The sequence below is a fragment of the Nansenia antarctica genome (assembly GCF_963989245.1).
Source record: "Nansenia antarctica genome assembly, chromosome: 15".
Taxonomy (NCBI): Eukaryota; Metazoa; Chordata; class Actinopteri; order Argentiniformes; family Microstomatidae; genus Nansenia; species Nansenia antarctica.
The window spans coordinates 7,304,189-7,331,688 of NC_137685.1; the positions used below are offsets into that span (position 1 = coordinate 7,304,189).

The window sequence follows — 27,500 nt, forward strand, 5'->3', positions numbered from 1 at the left end:
ATCTGTGTCTAACTAATACACTCACAGCGCTTGTTGGACGACACACCCCAAACACACGACGGGAGAGAAGGGTAGAGAGGACACAGGAGAGAGAGAGAGAGAGAGAGAGAGAGAGAGAGAGAGAGAGAGAGAGAGAGAGAGAGAGAGAGAGAGAGAGAGAGAGAGAGAGGGAGAAGGGTAAAGAGGACAGGGAAGATATCTCCTGCTGTGACATAATACAGTATTTGCATGAATTACCACGTCTACTCGCTTAGTAGGTAACCTAGGAAACGTCAGTTAACTACCATGACACACCACACCTTCAGCCACAACACAGGAACAGAGAGAGCAGCTCCTCAAAAGAATTACTGGGACTAGTGAACTCTTAACTAGCATGGTATGCCATGAGACTAGCATGATGACTAGCATGATCACTAGCATGATGACTAGCTGACAATCGTAGTGACTAGCTGACTAGCATGGTGACTGGCATGTTGACTAGCATGATCACTAGCATGATGACCAGCTGACAATCGTAGTGACTAGCTGACTAGCATGGTGACTGGCATGTTGACTAGCATGATGACTAACATGATGACTATAAGAGTTTGTGGAAGAAGCCGACATATTTTTGTTTAACAGGCTACACTGTTGTACATCTCAACATGTAGGCTAAACACTAAACTGTGCTTTTGAGCAACAACAACAACAACAACAACAACAACAACAACAACAGTACTGAACCTGTGTGTGTGTGTGATGGTTAAGTCCGTGAGAGAGACACTTGGAGCGGTTCCTGTCAGCAAGACGAGACTGTGAGACGGTCCACTACCTGTACCGATGACACACCCTACTGTCCAGGCCAGCCCTTTCAACACAAACACGCACACGCACACGCACACAAACACACAGGGAGACTAAACTTTGAGATAAGGCCTCCAGCCTTACTAGGGCCAACAATTATTAGCCAGCTGTAGGTCAGGACACTCCCTGTCAGACACATACCAGGGAGAGGCAGAGGAGAGAGGAGGTGGAGAGGGAAAGAGGAAGGGAGGGAGAGGTGAATGGACTGCACTGATATAGCACCTTATTCCAAAGCGCTTCACAATGGCCTCCCATTCACACACACATTCACACACTAATGGCTGTTGGGGCTAATGGGGTTCAGTGTCTTGCTCGAGGACACCTTGACACGTGGCCAGCCAGGGATCGAACCGCCGCCGACCTTGCAATCATTAGACGCCATTCTACCTCCTGAGCCACAGCTGAGGAAGAGGACAGAGGAGGTAGAGAGGGAAGGAGGGAGGGAGAGGTAGAATATAGAGATGGTAGGGACTAGGGAGGGAAGAAGGGAGGGAGGGAGAGGGAGAGGTAGAGGAGGTAGAGAGGGAAGGAGGGAGGGAGATGACAAAGGAGGTAGAGGGGTTGGTGGTAAGGTAGGGGAGGGCTCCCTAGTGGTGGGGTAGGTGACGGCAGGGCCCCTAGTGGTGGGGTAGGTGACGGCAGGGCCCCTAGTGGTGGGGTAGGTGACGGCAGGGCCCCTAGTGGCGGGGGAGGGGAGGGTCAGTCTTATCAGTCAACACACATGTGTGTACCTTATAGCTGACTGACTGCAGACAGCTGCAGTGTGTTACTGTGTGAATAAAACACTTTTAGTCTCCGCTACTATTGGAGGAGAGGATCCGCAGTATGTTAATCACCTGAGAGGAGGAAAACAACACCATCACCACTGTACTGCACAACACAGGGACACACACACGCACACACACACACACACACACATAGGGGCGGCTGTGGCGCAGGAGGTAGAGTCGCCGCCTAATGATCACAAGGTTGGCAGATCGGCGGTTCGAGCCCCGGCTGGCCACATGTCGAAGTGTCCTTGGGCAAGACACTGAACCCCAAATTGCTCCCAGTGAGCGGGCCGGCGCCTTGCATGGCAGCTTGCCGCCATTGGTGTGTGAATGTGTGTGTGAATGGGTGAATGAGAGGCCGTTGTAAAGCGCTTTGGATAAAGGCGCTATATAAGTCAGACCATTTACACACACACACACACACTAAGCTTCAGCCATGGACAAAACATTTAGGAACATTTTGGCGCGATATGATGATGGAGTAGTAAACACAGAGGAGATACAAAACAGTGTTTTGTTTATCGTGTGACAGCGACACAAATCAACACCGACAGGTCTATTTGAGGGGAGAGACACTGTGTGTGGAGGGGAGGGGGGGGGGGCTGAGAGAGACTGCAGCCTGAGGGGATGGGGGGGGGGAGACTGGCTGAGGGATCCCTCCCTCCCATCAAACGACGCCTCGGAGCAGCAGAGCTTCCAGCAGACTCCATAGATCATCCCCGTCTCATCCCAGACTCCAGGGGGGAAGTGACTCAGACGGTTCACTCCTACGCATTCAACAAACAGCTTCTTTCTCCTGCTGTGCTGCTAGCGAGCTAGTCTGGCCCCCATCCCCTCTCCCTGTGCTGCTAGCTAGCCTTGCCACACACACACACACACACACACACAGCAATACACACTCACACACGGCAACACACGCTTCTTTCTCCTGCTGTGATGCTAGCTAGCTAGTCTGGCCCCCATCCCCTCTCCCTGTGCTGCTAGCTAGCCTTGCCACACACACACACACGCACGGCAACACACACTCACACACAGCAACACACACTCATGTAACTCTCCACTCTCCTCAGCAGAGTGCCTCATGGGTAGTGAATGGGCCTCAGGCTGAGTGTGTGATGATGCAGCGTGGGGAACACTGTCAGGTAAACAGAGAGTGTATGAGAGCTTCAGCCTCAGGATAGCCCATCTAGCTCTGCACCTCATTGGACACCACAGTAAAACACTGAATAATACAGCGTTACAATACGAAATCAAATGCAAAGCGACTATCCAAACAAACACTATCTCACCATCTCACCCCCTCTCCCTCTCAGCCTCCCAGCCTTCCTGCCTCTCTCGCCCTAACCCTCACCCTTAACTTCACCTCGTTACATTTCACTGTACCTTCTCAGCTCGGCCAATCAGACGTCTGTGTCCTTAGAATCCCCAGCCCCACGTGGAGCTCACCTAGGAAGAGATAGAGAGAGAGAGAGAGATAATTAATAATAATTTAATAATTTTGCAGACACTTTTAATCCAAAGCGATTTACAATTACGAATTACAGGGACATTCCCCCTGGAGTAACTGAGGGCTAGAGAGAGATAGAGAGAGAGAGAGAAAGAGAGAGAGAGAGAGATACACAGTCAGTTGTCAGGTAAAAGGGTTTCACTCAACTTATTACACTTATAGTTTTTGCGTAGTTACATGCTGTAATAATTACATAATAACATTGGTATTACATAGTGTAGAGGCTAGATGAAACAGTAGTGTGTGTCTCTACTGATCCGTAACCATGGGGAAAAGGTCTCTACTGATCCGTAACCATGGGGAAAAGGTCCCGCTGATCAATTAGCTTGTTTGGTGGGTGGACAGCTACCACGGCAACCAATAGGTGGTCTTTCCCATGATGGATAACTACAGCAGTATAGTGAACACACTGGAGTCACATGACCACACACATCACCAGCACACAGCTGGAGCCTTCACCATACAGTGCCCTGGTTAAGTAATGGAACAGTGCCCTGGTTAAGTAATGGGACAGTGCCCTGGTTAAGGGTTAGGGTTAGGGTTAGGGTTAAATGCTCGACTGTCCCATGACTTTCCGCAGGCCACTGTACATCACCATCACACCTCTCCTGCCTCCCCCATATCCCCCCTGCCTCCCCTGTAACACCCTGCCTCACCCATAACCCCCCTACCTCCCTCATGACACCTCTGTCTACCCTAGGCCTCCTCACTGTGAGGATCCTATCCCCTTCTCCATTTACTGAACAGAGCCGTCCTCTGTCCTCCATCAACGCCACCACGCAGCGCCCCCGCAGGGGGGAGGTGATACTGCAGGAGGAGCCTCAGTGGTGATGGAGACTTAAAGAGACTAAAGGTGATCTTCGAGCTGACTCCCTTCTCTGACGATGAACCACATGACTCCTTTCTCTGACGATGAACCACATGATTCAGGCTTCTCTCTGAGGAGATATCGTAACTCTGAGCTTCTTCTTCGGCGTATGAAGAAGAAGAAGAAGAACTCTGAGCTAATTAATTGAGTTGCCGTCTGTTGCTGGTGCTGGAGAGGGGGCGGGAACGGCCTATGTGGGAGTAGACAAGGAGAGTGGAGAGGCAGACAATGGTCGTCTCCGTGGGGAATCCACAGCGCCAGGTTCCCCATTCATCATGTGATCCTGAGCTGGTTCATTAGGTTAGTAACAGCCACATCTGTGGAGGGGGCGGGGCCAGTCTATAAATCAGACGGGCGCTATCCATTTACCACATGACTTAATCCAATTAGACACTAACACAGACATGGATGGACACACACACACATACACATACACATACACATACACACACACACACATGCACGTTCACACATGATCCACACACATGCATACACACACACGCACACGCACACGCACACACAGACACACAGACACACACACACACACACACACACACAGACAGACACACACACACACACACACACAGAACTGCACACTACTACTATGTTACGCTAGGCTAATTGCATCCAATACAGGAGGAATATTATCTACAACCCAATGACATCACGCCTCTTCTAACAGCTCAGCAGCGTGTCCCAGCATCAACAATCAACAGAGTGTACGTAGGCGGGTGCCCACAACAACAACAACAACAGCATCACCATAACACTACACATGAGGCCATTAGTATGCAAGGAACAGACTATGATAAACAGCAAACATGAAACATGTTGATTTATGCATCTCCAACAGCAGACGTCCTTTCTGCAGCTCATTTATATAACCCAGAGGTAAACACCAGGCCAGAGGTAAACACCAGGGGGGGTATTCCATCATACTCGCTAAAGAAAAATCCAGGCTTATTCTGTTAAATCTCTCAATATTTATCAAAACAATCCAAGCTTATTTTGATGAATCTCACGAGATTTATCGAAAAATAAGCCTGGATTTTCCTTTAGCGATGTTGATGGAATACCCCCCAGGCCCAGAGGTAAACACCAGACCCAGAGGTAAACTCCAGGCCCTCAAGCTCTGTGAGGGAGGAATTGTCTGACACATGACTCACCCCTCAGAATAAACATATTGCTTCCTCAAACCTCACACCTATTGCCACTTTACACAATGTTCTCCTGCAGACACAACAGCATGTGAGCACTTCAACAGAACAGTAGCGCAGAACTAGAGAAACTCAGAGGCCAACTAACTGTTTTAGTGCCAACTAAACACTAACTTTGTATGATTGATTCTTACATCAGTTTAATCGTATTGCCAGCCTTTGTTTGCAGACTAGTAGGCTACCCTATGGCTGGGTCACAGTCAGTATCATGACATCACCTTGAATAACTCTGCACTGCACTTTATATACAGCACTATCCATGCACTGTCTGTCCTGTGTTGTCCTGTTTTTGCCTGTTTTTGCATTGTATTTGTACTTGTTTTTGTTCATGTATATGTGAAAAAAGCATAAATGCACCTTATGTAATGCCAAAACAAATTCCTATATGTGTCAAGCATAATGGCAATAAACGTTATCTGAATCTGAATCTGAATGGGACAGAGTGAGTGAGGCGGTGAGCACAGAGATCAGGACCCTGGACAGGGCTCTGAGAAACGGCTCTCTGCAGACAGAAGTTCGCCTCGCTGGAACCTGCTGGTTCAACACTGACGGATTGGGGGATGTTATTGCAAATTGGAGATTGCAAGAGAGATGGGTACTCTCTGGACACGTTGTACCAGACCAACAGTCTACCCCGGATCACGCCTTTGTTGTAAACCCAGCAGCATGCAATCTCATTCACCCCCTGGAATCGCTACTTTTTTTTTAAACTCTCATAATAAATCCCTCCGTTCAATATTCATTTTAATCCTAAACCTGACGACAGCCGTCTGTGGTTAAAGCAATTACCAAAGTTATATCAGACTTATCATAACATATATAACGGTTTAAACCTGGAGTACAGTGGGACATTAGAACCGTGGGTTATTACAGCAACACGAGATGCGCGCTGCACTTGCCTTTAGAACAAAAATCAAACAAAGAGCTACGGTATAATAAAAACATATATTGCATTAAACATACATGCGTCGCATACCAGAGAACGAATTATATACGTGTCCAACTTCTCTGGAGCCTATATTCCCGAATGTTTTCTTTTTTTTTGCACAGATCGGTGGACTCCCGTCTCGACCGCTGACAGCCAGGCGCTTTCTGCGGAGGAGAGGACGCACGCGCGCACACGCACACGCACGCGCGCGCGCACACACACACACACACACACGCGCGCGCGCACACGCACACACACACGCACACACACACACGCACACACACAGGCAGGGGGCGGCGAGGCGCCCGGTGGGGGAGGGTCCAACCAGAGACAATCGAATTGAGTGAAGAGTTAAAACAAAAAAAATGAAAAATACCCTTTTTTCCTTCCCGAGCTCTGTAGAAAATAAAGATGAATCTGCACAAAATAATACTGTCATCTATAATTTACGATTCTGTAGCCTACATAATTACAACGCATTGCAAAATAATGAAAAAATAATTGTTGCTTTATTGTCGTCTTTATTGCACTGCCCCTCCAGGCCGACAGGTGGCGATGCTCTTTCAGACCGACAGATGGCGCTGTGCCTCCAGGCCGGTAGGTGGCGCTGTGCCTCCAGGCCGGTAGGTGGCGCTGCCAGCTCTGCCGTCTTGGACATAAACAGACCTGAACATCATCTGTCTTTCTTTCTTTCCGGCTCCGGTCTCCTAGCGAGTGTAAAGGTGAGCAAATAGCCGGGCGAAATAATCCGAATCAATCTCTAACATCTTACATTATTGAGAACAATTACCCTCGTTTCTAGTTAGATATGTGTGTCTTTGTTGAAAACGTTCACATATTTAACACATATGTGTTCACAAATCGAACGATATTGATGCTGAAACACACACTTCCCCCCGGGGTTCAGATGCTCTCCTCTCTCTTAGCTTCACGACTCAATAGCCGCTGACACTCGTGGTTATGTCCGCTGTTATGTATGCGGTCTGAAATATCACATCAACCTGGAGGACAGGCTCATTGTAACCGTTAAAAAGCTGTTAAGTAGCTATGTGGCTTAGAGCATCCTGGTCACTGACAGTCAATGACAGGCTTACTATGGTCTATGGTGGCCCTTAACCGTAACTCCTTAACCCTCCTGTCGTGTTCGTTTCTCCGCCCTTACTTTGGTGTTCCCGGTCAAATTTGACCGGTTTGTTTTAACTGCTCTTACATTAACACAAAAATCATTAATCATCACCAAATTTTATTTAACGCCCTTTCAAGCTGTAAACAATGTCTCAGACTAGCGGTTAACATGAATAACTGCAGTGAATAGACACTGAAAATGTAATGGTTGTGGATGCGTGGGTGTGTAATGGGGATGTTTTCCATCTAATGGATGAACATAATCTAGGGTTACCCATTCATTTCCTATGGTGGTCATTTTTTGACCGGGAACACCACAGGTGTTACAAAGTTGACTAAATCACTCAAAATTCAATGAAAGAAGTGGTGATCAGCAATTTTACATGTTCAAATGCCTAGTGTGGAGGATATCATAAGGCCTTGAGGCAATCAAATGTAAAACACAATATTTATGATTGATGAAAGTTGCAAATCGGTCAGATTTGACCCGAACACGACAGGAGGGTTAAAGCTAGGCTAACGGCTTACATTAGACATGGATGGCTGTATTATACTCATGAGCTGTGTTGCTGTGATGTGTTTCACCAGATGTTGATGCCCAAGAAGAACCGTATCGCCATCTATGAGCTCCTCTTCAAGGAGGGCGTCATGGTGGCCAAGAAGGACGTGCATCTGCCCAAGCACCCCGAGCTGACCGACAAGAACGTGCCCAACCTGCATGTGATGAAAGCCATGCTGGTGAGAGGACCTTATCTTCTCTCTCTCTCTATCTCTTTCGCTCTCTGTGTGTGTGTGTGTGTGTGTGTGTTAGAGAGTGTCCGTGTCTCTGTGTGTGTGTGTCCCTGTGTGTGTGTGTGTGTGTGAGTGAGAGATGAATGAAGTAACTGATGGCAGGCCTGTGCTTGCCACTGTTGCTGATGCTGGTGTCGAGGCCTGTTGGTGTGTTATGAGGTCAGTGTACAGATGTTGCGACCTGGTACCAGAGGCCTGAGGTACCGCTAAGGGAATAGACTGGTCCTCTTTGCTGTGTTTTTGTAATGAGTTACTTACAAAATGTTGTGCTGAAGTTACAACAGTGCGTTGCAAAGAATGTCTTGTTGTTCATGAGACGTTGAGTCTCTCGCTGTTGGGAGTTGTGGTGGAGTGTGCAGATGGAGGAGTGTGTTTAAGTTGTTGAACTTGTCGTGTTTGTGTTTCAGTCGTTGAAGTCGATGGGGTACGTGAAGGAGCAGTTTGCCTGGCGCCACTTCTACTGGTATCTGACCAACGAGGGCATCCAGTACCTCAGGGACTTCCTGCACCTGCCCCCTGAGATCGTCCCCGCCACTCTGCGTCGCCAGACCCGCCCCGAGACCGCCAGGCCCAGACCCAAGGGTACACACACGCACACACACACACACACACACACACACGCCTAGGCTCAAGAGCAGGTCCATACACACACCCAATGGTAGGTCTAGACAAACACACACCCAGGCCCACGGGTAGGTCCACTTCCACACAAATGTTGCTGCTAGCTATTAACTACCTCATCTTCAAAACCTCCAGATGTTTAGATTTTTCATGCTATTGATTGATTAGTCGTCAGACTTGATTACAGTTATCTGATTATTTTTGGTATTTATTTGACCTTTATTTAACCAGATAAAATCAATTGAGAACAAAGACATTTTCAAAAATTTGAATACATTTCCGCGTTGTTGAAAATCAATGACACATCGCTAGTCAACTCACACAGCTTGTTTTGTGAGCCTGCTAAAAATGTAAAGTGGTGTTATAGTTAACTAGTTAGCAGTGGGGGTTACTCACCAAATCCATTGCCTTGCATTATTTTGGCTTGAGTTTGTGTTGTGATTCTCAACAACGTTGAAACGTAGTTCCGTGTTTCAAAAGAAAAGTGAACATTGTGATTGGTTGCTAATATGAAGACCAAAGCATATGAAGACCAAAGCATTAGAACGTGTCACATAAGGTCCGCACTGTGCAGTTGATGGAGCTAGCTACTGCACATTGGCTGTTTTGAGCACACGCTCAACTTAGCCTCAAAATCCCAGCTGCACTAAAGAAAGCACTTTTTGTAGTGTCTTGATTTTGCACAACTTCTGTTGGTCAGTGCTGGTAATGGTCATTTATGTTCCAATAAAAACTGTTTTGGAGCCAATTCTTAATGTAAACATTAATAATTTTAACAATACAACATGTTCGAGGGTTCCTTGAACCATATATAGCATTAGTTCTGAGAATCTCTTTCATATTAAAGCAAAATTGGTATTGTAACTAAATAATCGAATATCGAATCGGGACCTTGTGAATCGGAATCGAATCAGCCAGCCTCCCCTGGTCTCTAGAGTGGTGGTGTTGTACAGCGAGCTGACTGGTTGTTGTTCGTCTGCAGGTATGGAAGGAGAGAGGCCCCAGCGTCTGAACCGTGAAGGCGGTGACCGTGACACTTACAGGAGATCTGCTGCACCACGTAAGTACAGCTGACGGCCTGACTCATCCATATACACTGCATTCTAAAAGTATCCAGACCCCTTCACTTTATCCACATTTTGTTGTGTTATAGACTCAATTTAAAATTGATTGAATTAAAAGAATTTGCCATCAATCCACACACAATACTACAGCATGACAAAGCAAAAACATGTGTTTAAAAATGTCAGTTAATGTATTAAAATTGCGATACAAGAAATACCCCATGCACATTAAGTATTCAGACCCTTTACCAACATTCAAATAAGCATATTTATCTTCAACTATTTTCAGAAAACAGAAAAATGATATTACCCTACTTGATGACCTTTTAACCAGACCATGTCACATAGAAATATATGATGTATAAATACATGTCTCAGTAAGCGAATCATCTGTAGTAACCATAACTAAAACCTTCCATAAGAACCCTTTTTTTTTTTTTTTTGATAAAAGGTTCATTCAGGGTGAACAGCAGTGTGGTGTGGTATGATTGTAGAAGGCAGCTGTACAGGAAGTGTTGTTGACCTGTTGGTTTTATTTCAGCCGGTGCTGACAAGAAGGCTGAGGCCGGTGCTGGAGCTGCCACAGAGTTCCAGTTCGTAAGTACCGCCCCTATGATGTCTCTGATGCCCCGGGGAGGTAGAAATCAGAGGACGGGCTCAGTGCATGGAATGAATTATATCACACATGCGTGTTCGATACCCGTTCTCTTTCCATGCATTACAATGAGCCTGTCCTCCGATGTCTGCCTCCACTGGTCTATACATGAGTGCTGTCGACTCAGATGTGTGGAATGAATTGACAGTTGTGACACTTTATTGTCCTTCCCATCATTGTGCTGACACACACACACTCACCCCACACTGCTGGTTCAGGTATTCCTATTATCCTCCCAGCTCAGTGACTGGGGGGGTGTATATCTAAACCAGTACAGCTCGGCTTAGTAGTGTGAAAAGGATGTGCTGTATGATTGCATTTTCTTGACAACCAAGCTGGGACACTTGCGGAAACTAATTATTTTCTCTTCCCCCCCCTCCTCTCTCCATCTCTCTCTCTTCTCTCTCCAGAGGGGTGGCTTTGGACGTGGACGAGGATCGCAGGACAGCAGGCCTCCTCAGTAAATTTCGCTAAATTTCTGTACAATAAAGACAAAAACACAATTTGATATATGTATTCTTCTTTCTGCCAGCTTTGTCAGTACCCCTGATGTGTATTAATTGTTTATAGAAAGGCATATTTCTATGCATGCCATGACTGCGTGTCATGAGTGAGTTAACATATTTTAGGAATAGAATTGGGTGTGAAGACGTTCATCTTCATACTAAACTCTTTAGGAGGTACACAGCCAGTGGTTCAGTCAGAACAAGGTGCCTATACACCTGTACAGCAGCTGAACCCAGCCAGGCACCATAATAGACATGTTAATGAGGCAAACCAGGACAGAACATGTTCAGAGACATAGCCAGTTGGATACAATCCTGTTCCTTCTATGATGGTTGATTTCCCCGGAGACCCATCAGTTCTTCCAGTGAAGATGAGGTAATGATGCCCTTCATTTGTTTATAATATGATTGGTTTAGGGGCGCTTAGGTGGCGTAGCGGGTTAAGCGCTGACCATGTAACCGCAGGGTCCCCGGTTCGATTACGGCCGGGGACATATCGTGCATGTCATCCCTCCTCTCTCCCTCTCACCCATCCTTCCTGTCTAAATCTTCACTGTATCTCAAATAAAATGAAAAAAATATGAGTGGGACTGCCCCACTCAGAATTTAAAATATGATAGGTTTAGAGAGCTTGAGAAACCAAAACCCCTCAGACTACGATCTGAGATGATGGTCCCGAAGAAGGACCAGAACAACCTGCGTCCCCCGGTCAGATCTGGGAGGCTGGCCAGGAAGGCAGCAACAGAACGGACTGACTAGAATGAGGACGCCCCATGGACACTGTTCCTTCATTACGGGCCAGAATCCTGGATGAGAACCGTGGGCAGCCCAGCGTGCCAATCTGTACTTCTTATGCCGGAACTTAGTCCTTCCCTGCAGATCTCAATTATAGAAGCAACATGTACAGAACTGCATGCTCTCTATGCATAAATGTCATGCTGGGTGGTGAATGTGTAACTCCACTCACAGCATCAGACCCCATAATCGCTATCAAAGACAACAGACTCGGGATGTGAAATACTGGTGTTTATTTGTTGGCACATTTATATTACAATCTTCAGTCTTCTCACACTGGTTTATTCCACAATCCCAAATGACGAGAGAGAGAGGAGAGGAAAGCTCCAGTGACACGCCTGGGAGGAAACTGACATCAGACATGGGGGACTTCAAGGCTAAGGTCTGGGGGGCTTGTCTTGAGAAAAGTGAACACATGTTTAATTGCTTCTTTCTTTTTCAGGGAATTTAGGGAGTTGTTCGACTTTCACAACTTAACTCAGTCATCCCCAACTACAGAAAGATGTGAGAGTAAACGGGTTAAGTGGGTGTTGTCCCAGTACTGTGCATCTATTACCACAGACATGACGTCCATCTGAACAGACATTAAAGTGGAGCTCACTGTGGGTTGTAGTACAATATCCACCCCTAGATGGCCCCAATCATCGTTTCAGTGGTCATGTGACATAGAAGACGGCAGCCATGTTGGAACCCTTTACAAAAACATCCTTCCTTTTAATTTAAATTTAATTTTAATAATAATTTTGCCATTTAGCAGACGCTTTTAATCCAAAGCGATTTACAATTACGAATTACAGGGACATTCCCCCTGGAGTAACTGAGGGCTAAGTGCCGTACTCAAGGGCACACTAGTAGTAGTGTGGTTTCAGGCGGGATTTGAACTCACAACCTTCCGATCACAAGTCCAACTCACTATCCACTAGACCACCACTACACTCCTTTTCTTCACAAGGCTCTCACTGCTGTCAATCTACTGGTTGTCATCCATCAAATCAATTCTGATCAAAAAATCATCTCATGAAACATAGGAAGGATGTGTTTCTGAAGGAGTCCAGCAGAAATAGACCTCTCCTAAACACAAGGACATTTTGAATATTTTCCTTGCACCTCAACTTAACTTCCATTACCTGTTCTACCTGACTGAGGAGGCAGAACGCTATGTTAGATGAGAGGAAAGGGGGAAAGAAAACAGACATTTAATGACAACTGAAGCCTGAGGTTCTAACTGGGTGTTTTGAGGTTACAGTTCAAACTGGGTCTTGGAGGTGAAGGTTCTAACATGGTCTGGGAGGTTACGTTTCCAAGAGAGGGTCTGGGAGGTTAAGGTTCTAAGAGAGGGTCTTGGATGTTAAAGTTCTAACAGAGGATCTGGGAGGTGATGGTTCTAACGGAGGATCTGGGAGGATATGGTTCTAACAGTGTGTTGGAGGTTAAGGTTCTAACATGGCCTGGGAGGTTACGGTTCTAAGAGAGGGTCTGGGAGGTTATGGTTCTAACAGTGCGTTGGAGGTTAAGGTTCTAACATGGTCTGGGAGGTTAAGGTTCTAACAGAGGATCTGGGAGGTTATGGTTCTAACAGTGCGTTGGAGGTTAAGGTTCTAACATGGCCTGGGAGGTTACGGTTCTAAGAGAGGGTCTGGGAGGTTAAGGTTCTAAGAGAGGGTCTTGGATGATAAAGTTCTAACAGAGGATCTGGGAGGTGATGGTTCTAACATGGCCTGGGAGGTTACGGTTCTAAGAGAGGGTCTGGGAGGATAAGGTTCTAAAAGAGGGTATTGGGGCGTCAGGTTCTTCAGCTACAGTATGTACACCACATGATCCTGGCAAAACAGGAACAAGGTTTAAAGAACGAGTGGTCATTGTTGTTCATTCATGGGCTGTTACACCTGGACATCATCCACACATTCATGATGACGGTACTCGTCCCCGGCCTCGCCCCCTCATCCTCATCCAGCCGTGCTCTAAAGGAATCTCCCTCAGCTCGTCAGCGACTTGGCCATTCCAGCTACAGTTTGATCAGGCCGTTCTACCGGAACAGAAACCTGTTTCCGCTGGAGCAGAAGTAGCAGGGACTATAAACCAAGACTTTGTCCCCACCGCACACCCTAAGACAGCAGTAAAACAGGCTCAAAGTCTCTGTGAGAGGGGGGATATTTAAACAGGCTCAAAGTCTCGTGAGAGGGGGGATATTTAAACAGGCTCAAAGTCTCGTGAGAGGGGGGATATTTAAATAAATTCATAAATTTCATGAAGTGGTTCAGGACCAGCTCAGTGGGAGACCAGAGGTCTGGAGACAGAGCTGAGCTGAAGTGAAGCCATTTTCTATTTCAACCATTGAAAGGCGGGTCAGGCTCAGGTTTAGGATTAGGTCGTTTGTGGAACGTTTGGGGACTTTTGAGGCACCTCTAACGACAGACTTCATATTAAACAGGCTCTTAAACTCCCACCCACACAGCCAGACAATGCCAATAATAGTATGTGTTCTTTTAGCCTTTAGATGTACTGTTTGTCAAAGATATCTCATTCACAAACTTCAAAGCCAAATGCCGCCCGTTGGGATCGAGTCCGCCCCTACAGCCACGGTTGACGTGTAGCACTCACACATGCGTCTGAGAAATGTTTTGTCATGTGTACTCTCTTTGATCTATACAGAAATAAACAATTTACAATAAAAACGTCTTCCATGCTATCTACAGCGCCTCCAGTTTCACAGTATTGAGCCAACTGCTCCATGCCACATCAAGGCAAGTATAGCACGTCAGCTAAAGAGACTTTTGCCAGACGTCGAAGAGAAACAAAAACTAGTATCCAAAAGCATTTTTTTACACGTTAAAAATGAGGTCTCAAACTGTACAAGGCTTGTTTTGTTCTGCATCTTGCCAAAGCATTTTTAGATTCCTTTACTTTCAATGTCAAGCAGGAGTTTGAGTGTCTGGGGATGCAGAGTAAATACTACAGAAGGAAGGGGTACAGAAAAACAAATTCATGACCGTACTGAAACGGGGGCCTCTACAAAGTCATCTAAAAATACCTGTCTAGTGCTTGTTTAAAGTGGAAAATAAATGTTATGAACACAATGTAAACAAATTGCTATTAACTTAAAGGAAACTGAGGATTAACACATCGGGAAACATTGAATTGGTTTGAATAAGAGGTGATATGTGCTGGGTGGAGGAAATGGCCAAGTCCTATGGTTGTGAAACCTGTTAGTCCTTCCATTCCTTGTGTACAAGGTACAGACGCAGAACTCTGCAGTCACTCAGCCACTCACGTCCTGAAGCACCACAGAGGAAGACTCTGCAGTCACTCAGCCACTCACGTCCTGAAGCACCACAGAGGAAGACTCTGCAGTCACTCAGCCACTCACGTCCTGAATCAACCACAGAGGAAGACTGCAGCCACTCACATCCTGAACCACCACAGAGGAAGACTCTGCAGTCATTCAGCCACTCACGTCCTGAATCACCACACAGGGCAAGTAGCAATAGTGGGTAAAGTTACTCTGTGGAGAAATAACATTATCTACAAGGATTTGTTTTTCTAACATATTTAGTTGAACAGACATTCCTTCGATAATTTTTTCTGTCCAAAAAGGGAAAGTAAGTTGCAGTGGTTGTTTGGCTTAGCGTTCAGACCCATTGAGACGCTGTACACTGGCGGATCAGATCCATGTGAAGAAGAGGGGCCTTGTCTTTCTTGATAAACCTGTGACATCATCTCAACATCGACAACCACATCCAGGAGCCAAAATGAGGACAATTCATCAAAGACTACAAAAAGACTAATCTGTTGCACAACTAGACTCAGGTCAGCCGCTTGTGTAACACAAAACATAACCGTGCTCATCATGCAAAACAAGTCACTTCCCACCAACTCTGTTCAATCAGATACAGAGAGTTTCCTGTCCTTGAGAGGGGCACATTCATTCACAGAAAAGGAACCGAAAGAAAAGACATTAAAAAGACCACCGAAAGCCATGAGCTTAAGCACTAAGTAGACACGTTTACATCACAACAGTAAAAAGTAGTTCTTGCATTCAATAAACACCACGCTAAGGGTTAGGAAGGACCGTGAGTGGAGGAGGAGCGAGGGAGTGAGGGGACGTCTCATGCAATTGTCAATAAAAAGAAAGAGAACAAAAAAAAGGGGTCAAAAATTTACATTTACATTTCATAATCTTCACCCAACACTTGTCAAGTCTGCGGCCACAACACTGGCAAGGCAAACCATGTTATTACTGAGACAAAAACAAGAAGAAGAAGAAGAAGAAGAAGAAGAAGAAGATGTAGAAGAAGAAGAATTAGAAGAAGAAGAAGAAGAAGAAGAAGAAAAGAAGAAACAGAAGAGAAGGAGAAAAAGAAAAGAAAAAACCCCCAACAGAAGTAAGAGCGAGAGTGGTGGCGATGCTCCGGGCGGGCGGTGTTGTGGTAGTTATCTGATCCCCGACACGGAGCTCTGGTTGAGGCTGTAGGTGGGGGACAGGTCCCCGCCCAGCGAGGCCACCAGGGGCGTCCCGTTGCTGGTCAGGCAGGCCTCCTGGAGGGCCTGGAAGTAGGTGGCCTGCACAGGCTTGTGACACAGCAACACCTGTATGGCATCGTCTATTTTAAACCATTCCCTTTTCCTCCCTGTGGACAGACCAGAGGACACCACTGTAGTGCATGTTAGTACACAAGGCGACAACAACAAACACCACAACCACAACAACAACAACAACAACAACAACAACACAGCACTGCTCACAAGCAGTGATAACCACAGTAATCTTGTCATTTTACAGGGGGGACTGTAGATGAGGGCATAACGGCTTTGGTTTCTATATTGATGGGCCATAAACGAACAGCAGCTATGAACAGTAGTCCAGTGTTTCCCATGAATTATCTAGACTGTGGCGGCCCGCCATAGTGGTACTTTGTCCCGCCAAATATTTTTGCCAGATATGAGATGAGAACATTTTTCACAACACCGAAGTGAACCCACCACAGTCTAAAAACATCCTGAGGGAAACACTGTAGTCTTTACACAGTAACAACACTTGTAGTCTCTACACCAGTGGTTTTCAACCCTCTCCTCTGGGACCATCAGCCGTTCCACATATTTGATCTGTTCCACCACCAGCACACCTGAATCAACTAATCAAGTGCAAAGCAATTATGATTTGTACTTGATTAGTTGAATCAGGTGTGCTGGTGGTGGAACAGATCAAATATGTGGAGCGGCTGGGGCGCCCCGAGGAGAGGGTTGAAAACCACTGCTCTACACAGTAACAACAAGTCAACATTATAAAGTCATCCCTCCTGTTTGAGGACAACAGCCACTCACCGATGTTGACGGAGTCCTCCCAATCCTCCAGAACCTCCGTCACCACGAGGACGTACACGTAGGTTCTGTGTTTTCTTTCTCGGTTCTGTAAAACATATCATTTCATCTTTTTAATGTTCAATCTACTGTTTAAAGAGCAACACAAATCCTTTCTCTCCACCTCATTATTAATATTGCCCGTTTAGAATTTGCCAAATTCGTTAAAGAGTTAACTGTGTCAAAATCTTAATACTAAAAACAAACCAAACTCACCTCGAATATTCCAACTAAGCGACCTAAAGTCCCCTTCACACCTGCCTGTTGAACAAACAAGTGGGGTCAGGGTTAAACAGCAGTAAACAAGTTAGAGACTGTCTCCATCAGGGGGGTATTCCATCAACGTTGCTAAAGGAAAATCCAGGCTTATTTTGATATGTCTCGCGAGATTTATAAACAAAAGCCTGGATTGTCCTTTAGTGATGTTGATGGAATACCCCCCAGATCAAACCAGTGACTGCATCAGTAGGCCACCGTACAAACAAACTATTGTGTAGATCTGAAAGGATCGGTCAGGCACAGTTGTATCATACATTCTAATAGATTAGGCATTATAGTAATTCAATATTTAATACATTTGACATGTTTCCATGTTTTCTAAAAAAGGGTCTAACATGGAATTTGACAACGCATCTCGTCTGACATCCTCACAGTGTCTTCTTCTGGATTCAGTCTAGAAATAAACGTCGACTCTGTGGCCAGAGTCTCCATCCCACACCCTCACCCCGGCCTCAGAGGAGAGAACCAACACACACACTGATGACGAAAGAAGGGGGTCTTGGATAGCCTTATTCTATTCTATCGCCTCCTCTTAAGGATTTATAATAATGACATCAGGTTAGCATTTAGAGCGTGACCAGTAAGGCTGGGTTCCTCTCTCTGCAGCAGTAGCCTCGCTGTTGGGAACCTGGCTGGCTGTAGTTTAAGTCAGGGACAGGGAGGCCATTGTCTGACACAAGACCCCTGTCCCAACCCCTGACCCGCGACTATCTGTGTCTGTCATCCCTAGCAGGCCTTCGACCCAGTGTAGCGTAGGCAGCCATCACCTGTCATATGGCCATCAGAACGACTTAGCAGGGATTACCGTGACCCATTACCACACACACCTCGCGGTAAGAGGCTTAGGGAGCGGCCAGGTGATGCCTCTACGACCCGTCTCGCTACCTGGAGACACCTGAGAAGACACCTTTGTGGGGCTGAGATGAGGTCTCTCTACACGTTACCCAGTGGAGGATCCAACGGCAGGCCAGTGACTGCAGCTGCTGAGGCTACGCCTGACCAGCGAGGTAGAGGGTGTCAGCATTAGGGGGGCCTAATCTTTATGCAATGATGACCCACCAAAGATCTGTCTGTCAGGAGGTGCTGAAACCCAAAGCCCTCCGAAAGACACTTTTTTTTTCTGAGTGGGCCAGTCCCTCTCATATTTTTCATTGTTATTGACCGATACAGTAGAGATTTAGACAGGAAGGATGGGTGAGAGAGAGAGAGGAGGAATGACATGCAGGATATGTCCCTGGCCGGAATCGAACCGGGGACCCTGCGGTTACATGGTCAATGCTTAACCTGCTACGCCACCTAAGTGCCCCCAAAGACACTCTTGACGCCTCCTATCTGGCTAGATGCTGTGGCAGTGAAGCTGAAGTGCAAAGCAGTCTTGATGGACAGCTGGGCAGAGGAGACTGGACATGTACATGTCTTAGTGACCTGCATAATTTAGGCTATCGAGACGTTTCTCATCTAAAACTACTTCCTGTCCTTGTCCTTGCTTGAACTGGTCTGCTCTGGATGAAAGCAACCGTCTTTACTTTGTGAAAACACTGGATGTCAATGTTCAGTTACAGAACACATGGTGTTCAGTATCTGTAAACAAAAAAACAGCAATGATCTCACCAGTATAAGGCAACGGTGTTCCTGTCGAACATTAGAATACAGATAGGATGTCCGTACTGCAGCCAAGGCATCTACAGGGCTGTGTTTAATCTCAGTATTACACCCTGTGGCCCTTTAACACTCTTGTGTAACATGACGCTAGGACGCACAAGGTGCTTACATGTTGCCATGCTTCCCCAGTGCTGTGCGTAGACAGGCTGGGTTTCATGTCTTATAAGTGGGCATGCTTTTACCAACAAGGAATACAGTTAAAGCCCCATGCTGAGTTTCCACAACCTATCAAACATATCAAGTTTTGATGCTTGGGATCCTCATTGTTAAAGATAGGGGTCATTGTCTAAAAGGGGCACAAACAGAATGACTGACTAATTTACATGCAATGTCTCAGTCATGAAGCTTACAGCCGTAAACAACAATAAAAAAAATACATAAATCAACAATACCTGACAATCACAACGACGTAGTCAGAAAGAACTTACCTCTTCACAGACTTCTCGTGCGGCAGCGACATTGGGCTCCTCCTCCGGCTCCATTCCCCCGCCAGGAACAATCCACTTGTCAGGGTGCCGACTGCTACTCACCAATAACACCTGCGAAAGAGATGACACAGCATTGATCGACTTTAATTGATTGATTGGTTGACTTCAAGTAGCCCTAACAGAAGTCAGTCCTTTGGACTGTTGGTATTGACTGTAGATTGCCAAGTCACCATTTCAGCTCATGAGAGCATTATTGCCTCACAGAGCTCACAGGTGATTCATTATCCTCAATAATATCACATAAATCTATGGAAAACCAATAGGAACAAATGATTACAGTTCCGATGGTGACCAAACAGTGACCGTAACCAGCTTGGCAGTTGAGGGTGCTAGGAGAGGGGCTTGTGTTTGCCGACCATACATACGCCTCTCTCTGGCTCTTTGATACCCTGGCTATTGCCTCCAAATAATGTCATGTCCTCTGTCACTGTCTTGATGAAAGCATTCATATAGTCTGATCACAAGCAACGTGGGGATACCTCCCCAAGTCCTCCACAGCACATATCAGTTCATCTCTAAATCGTGAGTTTAGAATGATAAGGTTCTATCTCCGTTTAGGGTAGTTCAGAGATATTGAGCGTCAAAGTTTTTACATTCCATTATGTTTTATGAGATGGAACCTTTGTATTTTATGAATTACTAACTCAAAAATGTCAACATTTAAAAAATAACACCACACAGGCATTAATAAACACCTAATGGATCAGATTATGTAAAACAACTCAATTTTTACAAAAATTGAGATAGTAGAACCTTATAATTCTAACGTCACGATATGTTAATGCCCATTCTCCCACCAGAACCAAGACTCTCTAGCTAGCCAAGTAAGGTGATGGCGAGATGAAGCTAACGATATCCAACAAAACCATTGGCCTGTTGCTAAGCTATGTAGGCTAAATAGCACGCTAAGCTAAGCTAACCTAAACCAGCTCAACTGTTTGGCCAACTGGTTAATGTTAATAACCAATCCAACATGATGTGGTTAGATAAGGATATTTTAGTTTAATTGAGTGTGAATCATAATAATAACGTTTGATAACATGACTGTGGCTGTCAGTGCGAGTTGAAGAGGGTTACGTTAGTTAGCTTAGCATAGTGAGTTGAAGAGGGTTACGTTAGTTAGCTTAGCATAGTCACTATGAATGCCATCTGTGCGGTGCGTAAGTGCGGCCTACTCTCCCCCCCTCATCCCCGGGCTCACCTCCTCCTCGCTCTCGCTCCTGAAGCACAGGCAGGCGGCGCGCTTCTTGTATCCGTCCCCGTCGTACGTCCGGGTCTGGTTCGACTTGAGCTTCATCATTTCGGGGGTCCAAAAGTGATAAGTCAACCCTCTAGGAAAAGACTGAGAAAAGAAAAGGGGAACCCCGGCGTTTCTCTTAAAAGGAATAACTTCTCCTTCGCTTCATTTTCCCAAACCTAGGCGCATCTTCAGCACGGACGCCATTATGAAGATCACTGCGCCAATAACGTAACGTAGCATGTGATAACTAAAGGGGGCGTTGGAATATTACGTATCTTGTATTAAGGAATGGGGGCATGTACGGTAATAGTGGAAAAAGCGCAGTAGAGAATTGACCAATTTACGCAAATCGTGACGTTAGAATTATAAGGTTCTATCTCCATTTTTGTCAAAATTTAGTTTCTTACATAATCTGATCCATTAGGTGTTTATTAATGCCTGTGTGGTGTTATTTTTAAAATGTTGAAATGTTTTTGTTAGTAATTCATAAAATACAAAGGTTCCATTCCATCTCACAAAACATAATGGAATGTAAAAACTTTGACGCTCACTATCTCTGAACTACCCTAAACGGAGATAGAACCTTATCATTCTAAGCTCACGAATTTACGCAAATGACGCTACTTTGCAATGCAAGTTGCTGAAAGAAAACACCACGTTGTCCATTATCAAGAGTGCATTACATTATTTCGGTTCTAGTGATGTCAAGACGACAAAAAAGTAACTAAATAAAAAAGCTACTTTGACCATGTCAATAACGAAAACGTGTTCGCAAGAAAACAATACGATCATGTCAAACTGGTTCAGCACCACAGGTAATGGACAGCAGCTGGGGACACAAATAGAATCATTCCACATGGATTTAATTTCCAAGACCCTGACACCATTCAAAACATACTTTTTTTTTAAAATTATTTTTTATTATTATAATTTTGATGTCGGATAATCATAATAATAATCTGGACAGTGAAGTGCAGTTGGCGTTATGGACAAGTGTCAAGACCTATGCACAGACATGACCATCCATCTTAAATGTATGTTACATTTCTTAATGATGGGAACCAAACATATCTCAAGAGGTAACAACAAACAAGCATTAAAGATCATATCAATCATTAAACTGAGGTATCCTGGTGGTGGAGAATAAAGGGAAGGAAACCAGGCAATCCTAGTCATTGAGAACATGACAATCAAATGAAAAGAGCAGAGCACAACATCATTAAATCAAGTAGACAAAAACACATTAGAAAAAACAATTACAAACACATTAGCAACATAGTCGACTAAAGACCCATTAGAAGTAAGACTACTGATCGAGTTTGATGAATCTCACTCAATCATAATAGATGAGATTCTGGGTTCCACGATTATACAGCAGGAGAGGCTGGAGGTAGACATCGGCGGACAGGGGAGGCTGGTGGAGGTAGACATCAGAGGACAGGGGAGGCTGGTGTAGGTAGACATCAGAGGACAGGGGAGGCTGGTGGAGGTAGACATCAGAAGACAGGGGAGGCTGGTGGAGGTAGACGTCGGAGGACAGGGGAGGCTGGTGGAGGTAGACTTCGGAGGACAGGGCAGGCTGGTGGAGGTAGGCTCATTGTAATGCATGGAAAGGCATAAGGAATGGTATCAAACGTGGGTTTCATTCCATTCCACGCATTACAATGAGCCTGTCCTCCGATTTCTACCTCCATCAGCCACCCCTGATATACAGTATATCTATATTAAATGATAATAAATATGTAATACAGTAACAATATACAACATAATTAGATTTTCCTCCTCTCTGGTGCTTGTGCTGATGAGAATCATTGGATCTACACGATCAAGCAGATCTGGGACTGAAGAGACACTGCTCTATCCATCTGCAGTTACTAAGGCAACACGTTCTCTTTCTGTTGGTGTCTAAAGTGATCCTCCCATCCTCCTTGCTGCAGTACTACTTCTCTCCAGCAGAGGGCACTACTCAACTCCTATATTGCCAGTGCAGTAAAATTAGATATCACAAACCAATTAGACAATTAATATAATTGATTTCCAATGTATTTATTAATTTCCACTATATTTATTAAAAGACAAACACACACTGTGGCTCATTAGATGTAAATCTGTGTATCTCCTTGATTGATATTGGCCGCGTTCGTAAATTCCCTCTGAGAGAGCGCCGGAGTAATTTGATTGGACGAGAGGCATTCCATGAGTGCTGATCAGATTTCCAGAGCGAATTTACGAACGCACCCATTGTATCAGTGTGCAGCCCAGCCCTGCTCTGTACCAGAGGCAGTAGGCCTGGGCTAAATTGGGCTAAAACCTGGGCTAAATTGATTGAAAGTGGGACAAGCTCCCCGTAGCTGAGCAACTTACTGCGTTGCAACAAATAAATACCAACCCTAATACAAAATTATTAATTAAGCATTATTAAGCAATTATTAAGCATTAATAACAAACAAGAATAACTAATCAGAGGTTCATAAGAACAGCTTGAATAAGAAAATAAGCAAGCAAGCGCCTGTCGAGGCGAGGTAGAAATCTGAGGACAGGCTCGATGTAATGCACGTAATGGAATGAGGAATAGTATCAGACACGTGTACCTAACCCCGAGGCTATGGAGCGCCACAGCGGTTTAATCTGCGTCTCTGAGGCCGTTGGTATCATATTAACTATTCACACCTAGTTCTATCTCCAGGTGCCGCTCACCCCCTAATAACTAAATAAACGAGACATCCTTCTGTACCGCTCCAGGCTTGCATGACTCACACTGGCCTCCTCGGCACATAAAGGAGACCAATTTACTCTTCTTCTGTAATTTGAAGTACTTTGATGTATACGACCCTCTGAGTGAGAATGCCCTTTGCTAAATTAGGACATGTTGCATTAATGGAGAAGAAATTGCTTCAAATCATTACCTAGGAAGGCTATCAGACAGCCATTCACCAGGAAGTCCTTTATAGCATAATATCAATGATAAAAAGGAAATGCTAGGGCTATTCACAGCAAGCTGGGGCTAAGGAGAGAAAACTAATGAGGCATACAGATAGGAGTCAGCAGAGGGCGCTGACACCTCAGCAACAGGAACAACGCTCGCCAACGATCAGACACAAGGGGGGGGGGGGAGAGGAGAGGGGGGGATAATGTGAATGAAAGTGTGAAGCCCACCATTTATTTACATTTTATATTTATATTTTACACATCAGCAGACACCTTTATCCAAAGCGACTTACAAGTACATAAGTGAATCATCAATACATCAGTCATCATACGAAAAACATTCAGTCAAGCTGTAGCCTGCAGAGATGGGTCTTCAGACTGCGGCAGAAGTTGTTTTGATGAGATAGTCACACCCTGTGAACAGGTTTCAACTTTTACAAACTGTCAGTGATTAAACACGCTTCGTCGAACAGTTTCTGGACTAAGCAGCGACACGTCTGAATTATTTCAATAATGTATCCATGAAATTGGAGCCATCTGGGGCAGGGTGATTAGGCCTCAGCGGTTAGTCTTTTTCAGCAGGATTTGCATTGAGGACTGGAATTAGCATGGCTTCAATTTCCCCCCCGCCCCATAGCTAATTGAAACGTGTAATCTCCTGAGCCTGCACAGCCCAGTGGGAGCAGGGGAACCTCACTAACACAGTGTATTAACATGATATCCTCAAAGCAGCACACGTTCAACAACAGTTAAAAGCCTCCCCCAGCCTAAACCTCCTAAAGCACAGCGGGCCTTCTGTGAGCCGTTTTCATCCTCAAAATTACGTTTTTTTATGAACTAGAAATAGAGTTGTGGGTGGAGGGGTGGAGACAGGGACGTTATGGTGGGGAGTAAAAAGCTAGGAAACATTCAGCATTTTGTTGAGGTTAATTGTCGGTACAGGTTCCCCAGGACTCGGACCCGTTGTGCTGTGTGTTGTCAGCCAATCAGCCGGACCGCATGCTGAGGCAGGTTGGGTCTGCTCCAGTAGAACTGTGTTGGTGAGGCCCAGAGAGCTGCTGAAGACTACACCTCCCAGCATGCACCTGTCAAGGTGTTGTGGAAGGTGAGGTGGAGTCTATGCAACGCTCCACAGGTGTGACCTAAAGATGCCCTGACCTGGGGTGTGTGGAGCTTGCTTCCTGCCCACCCCCGCACCTCTGCATCCCACCACCTCTCCACCTCTCCACCCCTCCACCCCTCCACCCCTCCACCCCTCCACCCCTCCACCCCTCCACCCCTCCATCCCTCCATCCCCCCACCTCTCCACCTCTCCACCCCTCCACCCCTCCATCCCCCCACCCCTCCATCTCAATTTTACATTTTAAATTTAATTTAAAGGGATTTATTGGCATGGGAAACATACGTTTACATTGCCAAAGCAAGTGTGAAGATATAAACAAACAAAAAAGAATGTAATGTACTACTAGAATAAATAAATTATTAAACAGAGCTGTGTAGTGTACAGGTAATTAAAGATAACTTAAAATAAAACTTACAAAAGTGTGGACATTGCAGTTTAAAAAATATGAATACAAATAAATGAGAACTGTGTGAACATTATGTACAGAGATCAGCATGATGCTGATACTTATTTACAGTCTTTACGGTGGTTGTGTTCCGTTGGACCACTTTTTACTGTCACAACAGCTCACAAATCTTGCTGCTGAGTTTGCACATTGCTGTACTTCACCCAGCAGATATGGCAGTTTTTAGTAATTTGTCATATTTTCCAAATCTTTTTGGGTGTTTGTAATCTGTGGGAAGTATACATATGTCTCTGATGTCTTTGTACAGTTGGCAGGTAGTTAAAAAGTGCAGCCAGCTCTGTTTCCACCTCATTTTGTGTGCAGCCCTGTCTGTCTGCCTGTGGCGGCCTCTCTCAACAGCGATGCTGTGATGGCGCTCACTGATGGCACTTCTCCATTGACCAGACCGGGATGGTACAGGACGGCGTCTTACCCGTACCGTATTTTCAGAAACGCTTCTCCATTATACACAACAAACCTGCCTCCCAGAATACGTTTCACACCGGCCGGCAGTGGGGATTTTAAATCCTCCATTTTAAACCTCCATTGGCTAAAACCTGTAATTTTGGCTGTGAAGAATCTTCTTATCGGTAAAATGTTGGAATGGATCAATCTATAGAGGATCTGTGATCTTAAATGCGTTTCATCTCAGGATAGATTAGGAGTGCAGCAAACACGATTTGACAAGGAATAGAACTTCAACACGGGTCGGAATGAGTACTCTATGATTTATTTAGAACAACATCAATAGCTTCTTTAGCAGCGTACCAGCATTCGACCACATTATGAAATACAGACAGGTTTAAATACCTTTCATGTTATCTCAGATGTTACGTTGTGAAATGAGCTCACCATCCCTGGCGCTTACAACCCCTCAAGGTCTTAAGATAACAACCCTGAATCTGTCTATCTGTCACTGCTAACTGTGAAGATCATGCTGACCTGAAAGAAGGAGAATGTGTGTGTGTGGATGTGTGTGTGTGTGTGTGTGTGTGTGTATGGGTATGTGTGTGTGTGAGTGACATGAGCATATAAGTTGTTAGAAAACCCCATTAGATCCAACAGCTGTAATGTGTTAAAATGTCATTTTATGAAGTTTGAATGTTTTCAGGTGAGAAAGTAACCATATACAGTATATTCCCAAAATGTGTCCAGTTTATCAAAATAACCCGTTTATAGTATATCTGATCTGACGTCCCCACCCCGTCCACCCCCCCACCCCTCCATTCCCCCACCCCTCCATCCCCCCACCACTCCATCTCGTCCATCCCCCCATCCCCCACCCCTTCACCTCTCCACCCCTCCATCCCTCCACTTCTCCACTCCCCCACCGCTCCATCCCTTCACCTCTCCACCCCCCACCCCTCCACCCCGTCCACCCCCAACCCCTCCACCCCCCACCCCTCCATTCCTCCATCCCCCACACCCCTCCATCCCCCCCACCACTCCATCTTGTCCATCCCCCCATCCCCTCCACCTCATCCACCCCTCCATCTCTCCAGCTCTGTGATGAGGGGGCAGAGAGGGGGCAGCGGGAGTGCCTCAGAAGCACGCCGGGTCACTATAGTTCATCCTATCTATCTGTATGAGATATGAATGGACGTCCTCTGACCTCCAGCCGCTTGTGAGGAAAGTGTTCATTAAACTGATGGATTAATTTAACTGCCCTCCTCTGAGAGGGCATATGACATAAAACATACCTTAAACTGAGCTGTTTAAACCTAAGTAATGGGTCTCCTCCTTCATATCATTCAATACTCTGTTGATGTTAGATGCATAATTATGCCCTCCTGGGGCTGCATGGCCATGTTTGGACTAATGGCGGTATTGAACAGTCCTGTCACGGGACACAAATGATGTTAAACCAAATGTTGGGAGTATCAAGTGGCCTAGAGAATCATTCGTACAGTGGAAGCAAGCAAACGCCACATGAAAGGGCTAAATATCTGTGCAGTTATCAAGTTGAGGTGAGATGGTTTGGCTCAAGAGTGAGATACAACTGTGCAAAATCTCTGTGAAAGAAAATCTCTCTTGGTTTAAATAACTTTTTTGCTCTCTGTTGCGATGTGGTCATGGTCCAGGCATGGTCTGACATGCAGAACAGACAACACTATAACTATGGGTACCGCAGTGACTGTCTGGGAGTCAGAGCAGAGGCGTCACATCTGAAACATGGACATCGTTTGTTCCGCCATCGAAAACTATCAAACGCCTTCATACCATAGCTCAGCTTCGTGATTTGGTTGCTTTAACATCTTTCTGAGAGAATGCGCCTCTCTTCTTCGT

General features: G+C 45.6%; 2 protein-coding genes across 3 annotated transcripts; one reads left to right on the forward strand and one right to left on the reverse strand.

Moving 5' to 3' along the window:
- The first annotated feature begins 6,790 nt into the window (after positions 1 to 6,790).
- Positions 6,791 to 10,898, forward strand: LOC308170773 (small ribosomal subunit protein eS10). The gene is made up of 6 exons (XM_080545611.1): positions 6,791 to 6,855; positions 7,847 to 7,996; positions 8,458 to 8,632; positions 9,654 to 9,731; positions 10,277 to 10,332; positions 10,801 to 10,898. Exons 2-6 carry the CDS (start codon positions 7,847 to 7,849, stop codon positions 10,852 to 10,854), a joined length of 513 nt encoding a protein of 170 aa, XP_080401737.1. The 5' UTR covers positions 6,791 to 6,855; the 3' UTR covers positions 10,855 to 10,898.
- Positions 10,899 to 16,081: 5,183 nt separating this feature from the next.
- Positions 16,082 to 20,894, reverse strand: LOC308170772 (diphosphoinositol polyphosphate phosphohydrolase 1-like). 2 transcript variants are annotated; one of them, XM_080545610.1, is made up of 5 exons: positions 20,680 to 20,894; positions 19,419 to 19,529; positions 17,266 to 17,310; positions 17,014 to 17,098; positions 16,082 to 16,319 (listed from the first exon to the last, which is right to left on the reverse strand). In XM_080545610.1, exons 1-5 carry the CDS (start codon positions 20,776 to 20,778, stop codon positions 16,123 to 16,125), a joined length of 537 nt encoding a protein of 178 aa, XP_080401736.1. In that variant the 5' UTR covers positions 20,779 to 20,894; the 3' UTR covers positions 16,082 to 16,122. The 2 variants fall into 2 exon arrangements, with proteins under 2 accessions (XP_080401736.1, XP_080401735.1); XM_080545609.1 differs by having other exon boundaries at positions 16,082 to 16,343.
- Between the last annotated feature and the right edge of the window lie 6,606 nt (positions 20,895 to 27,500).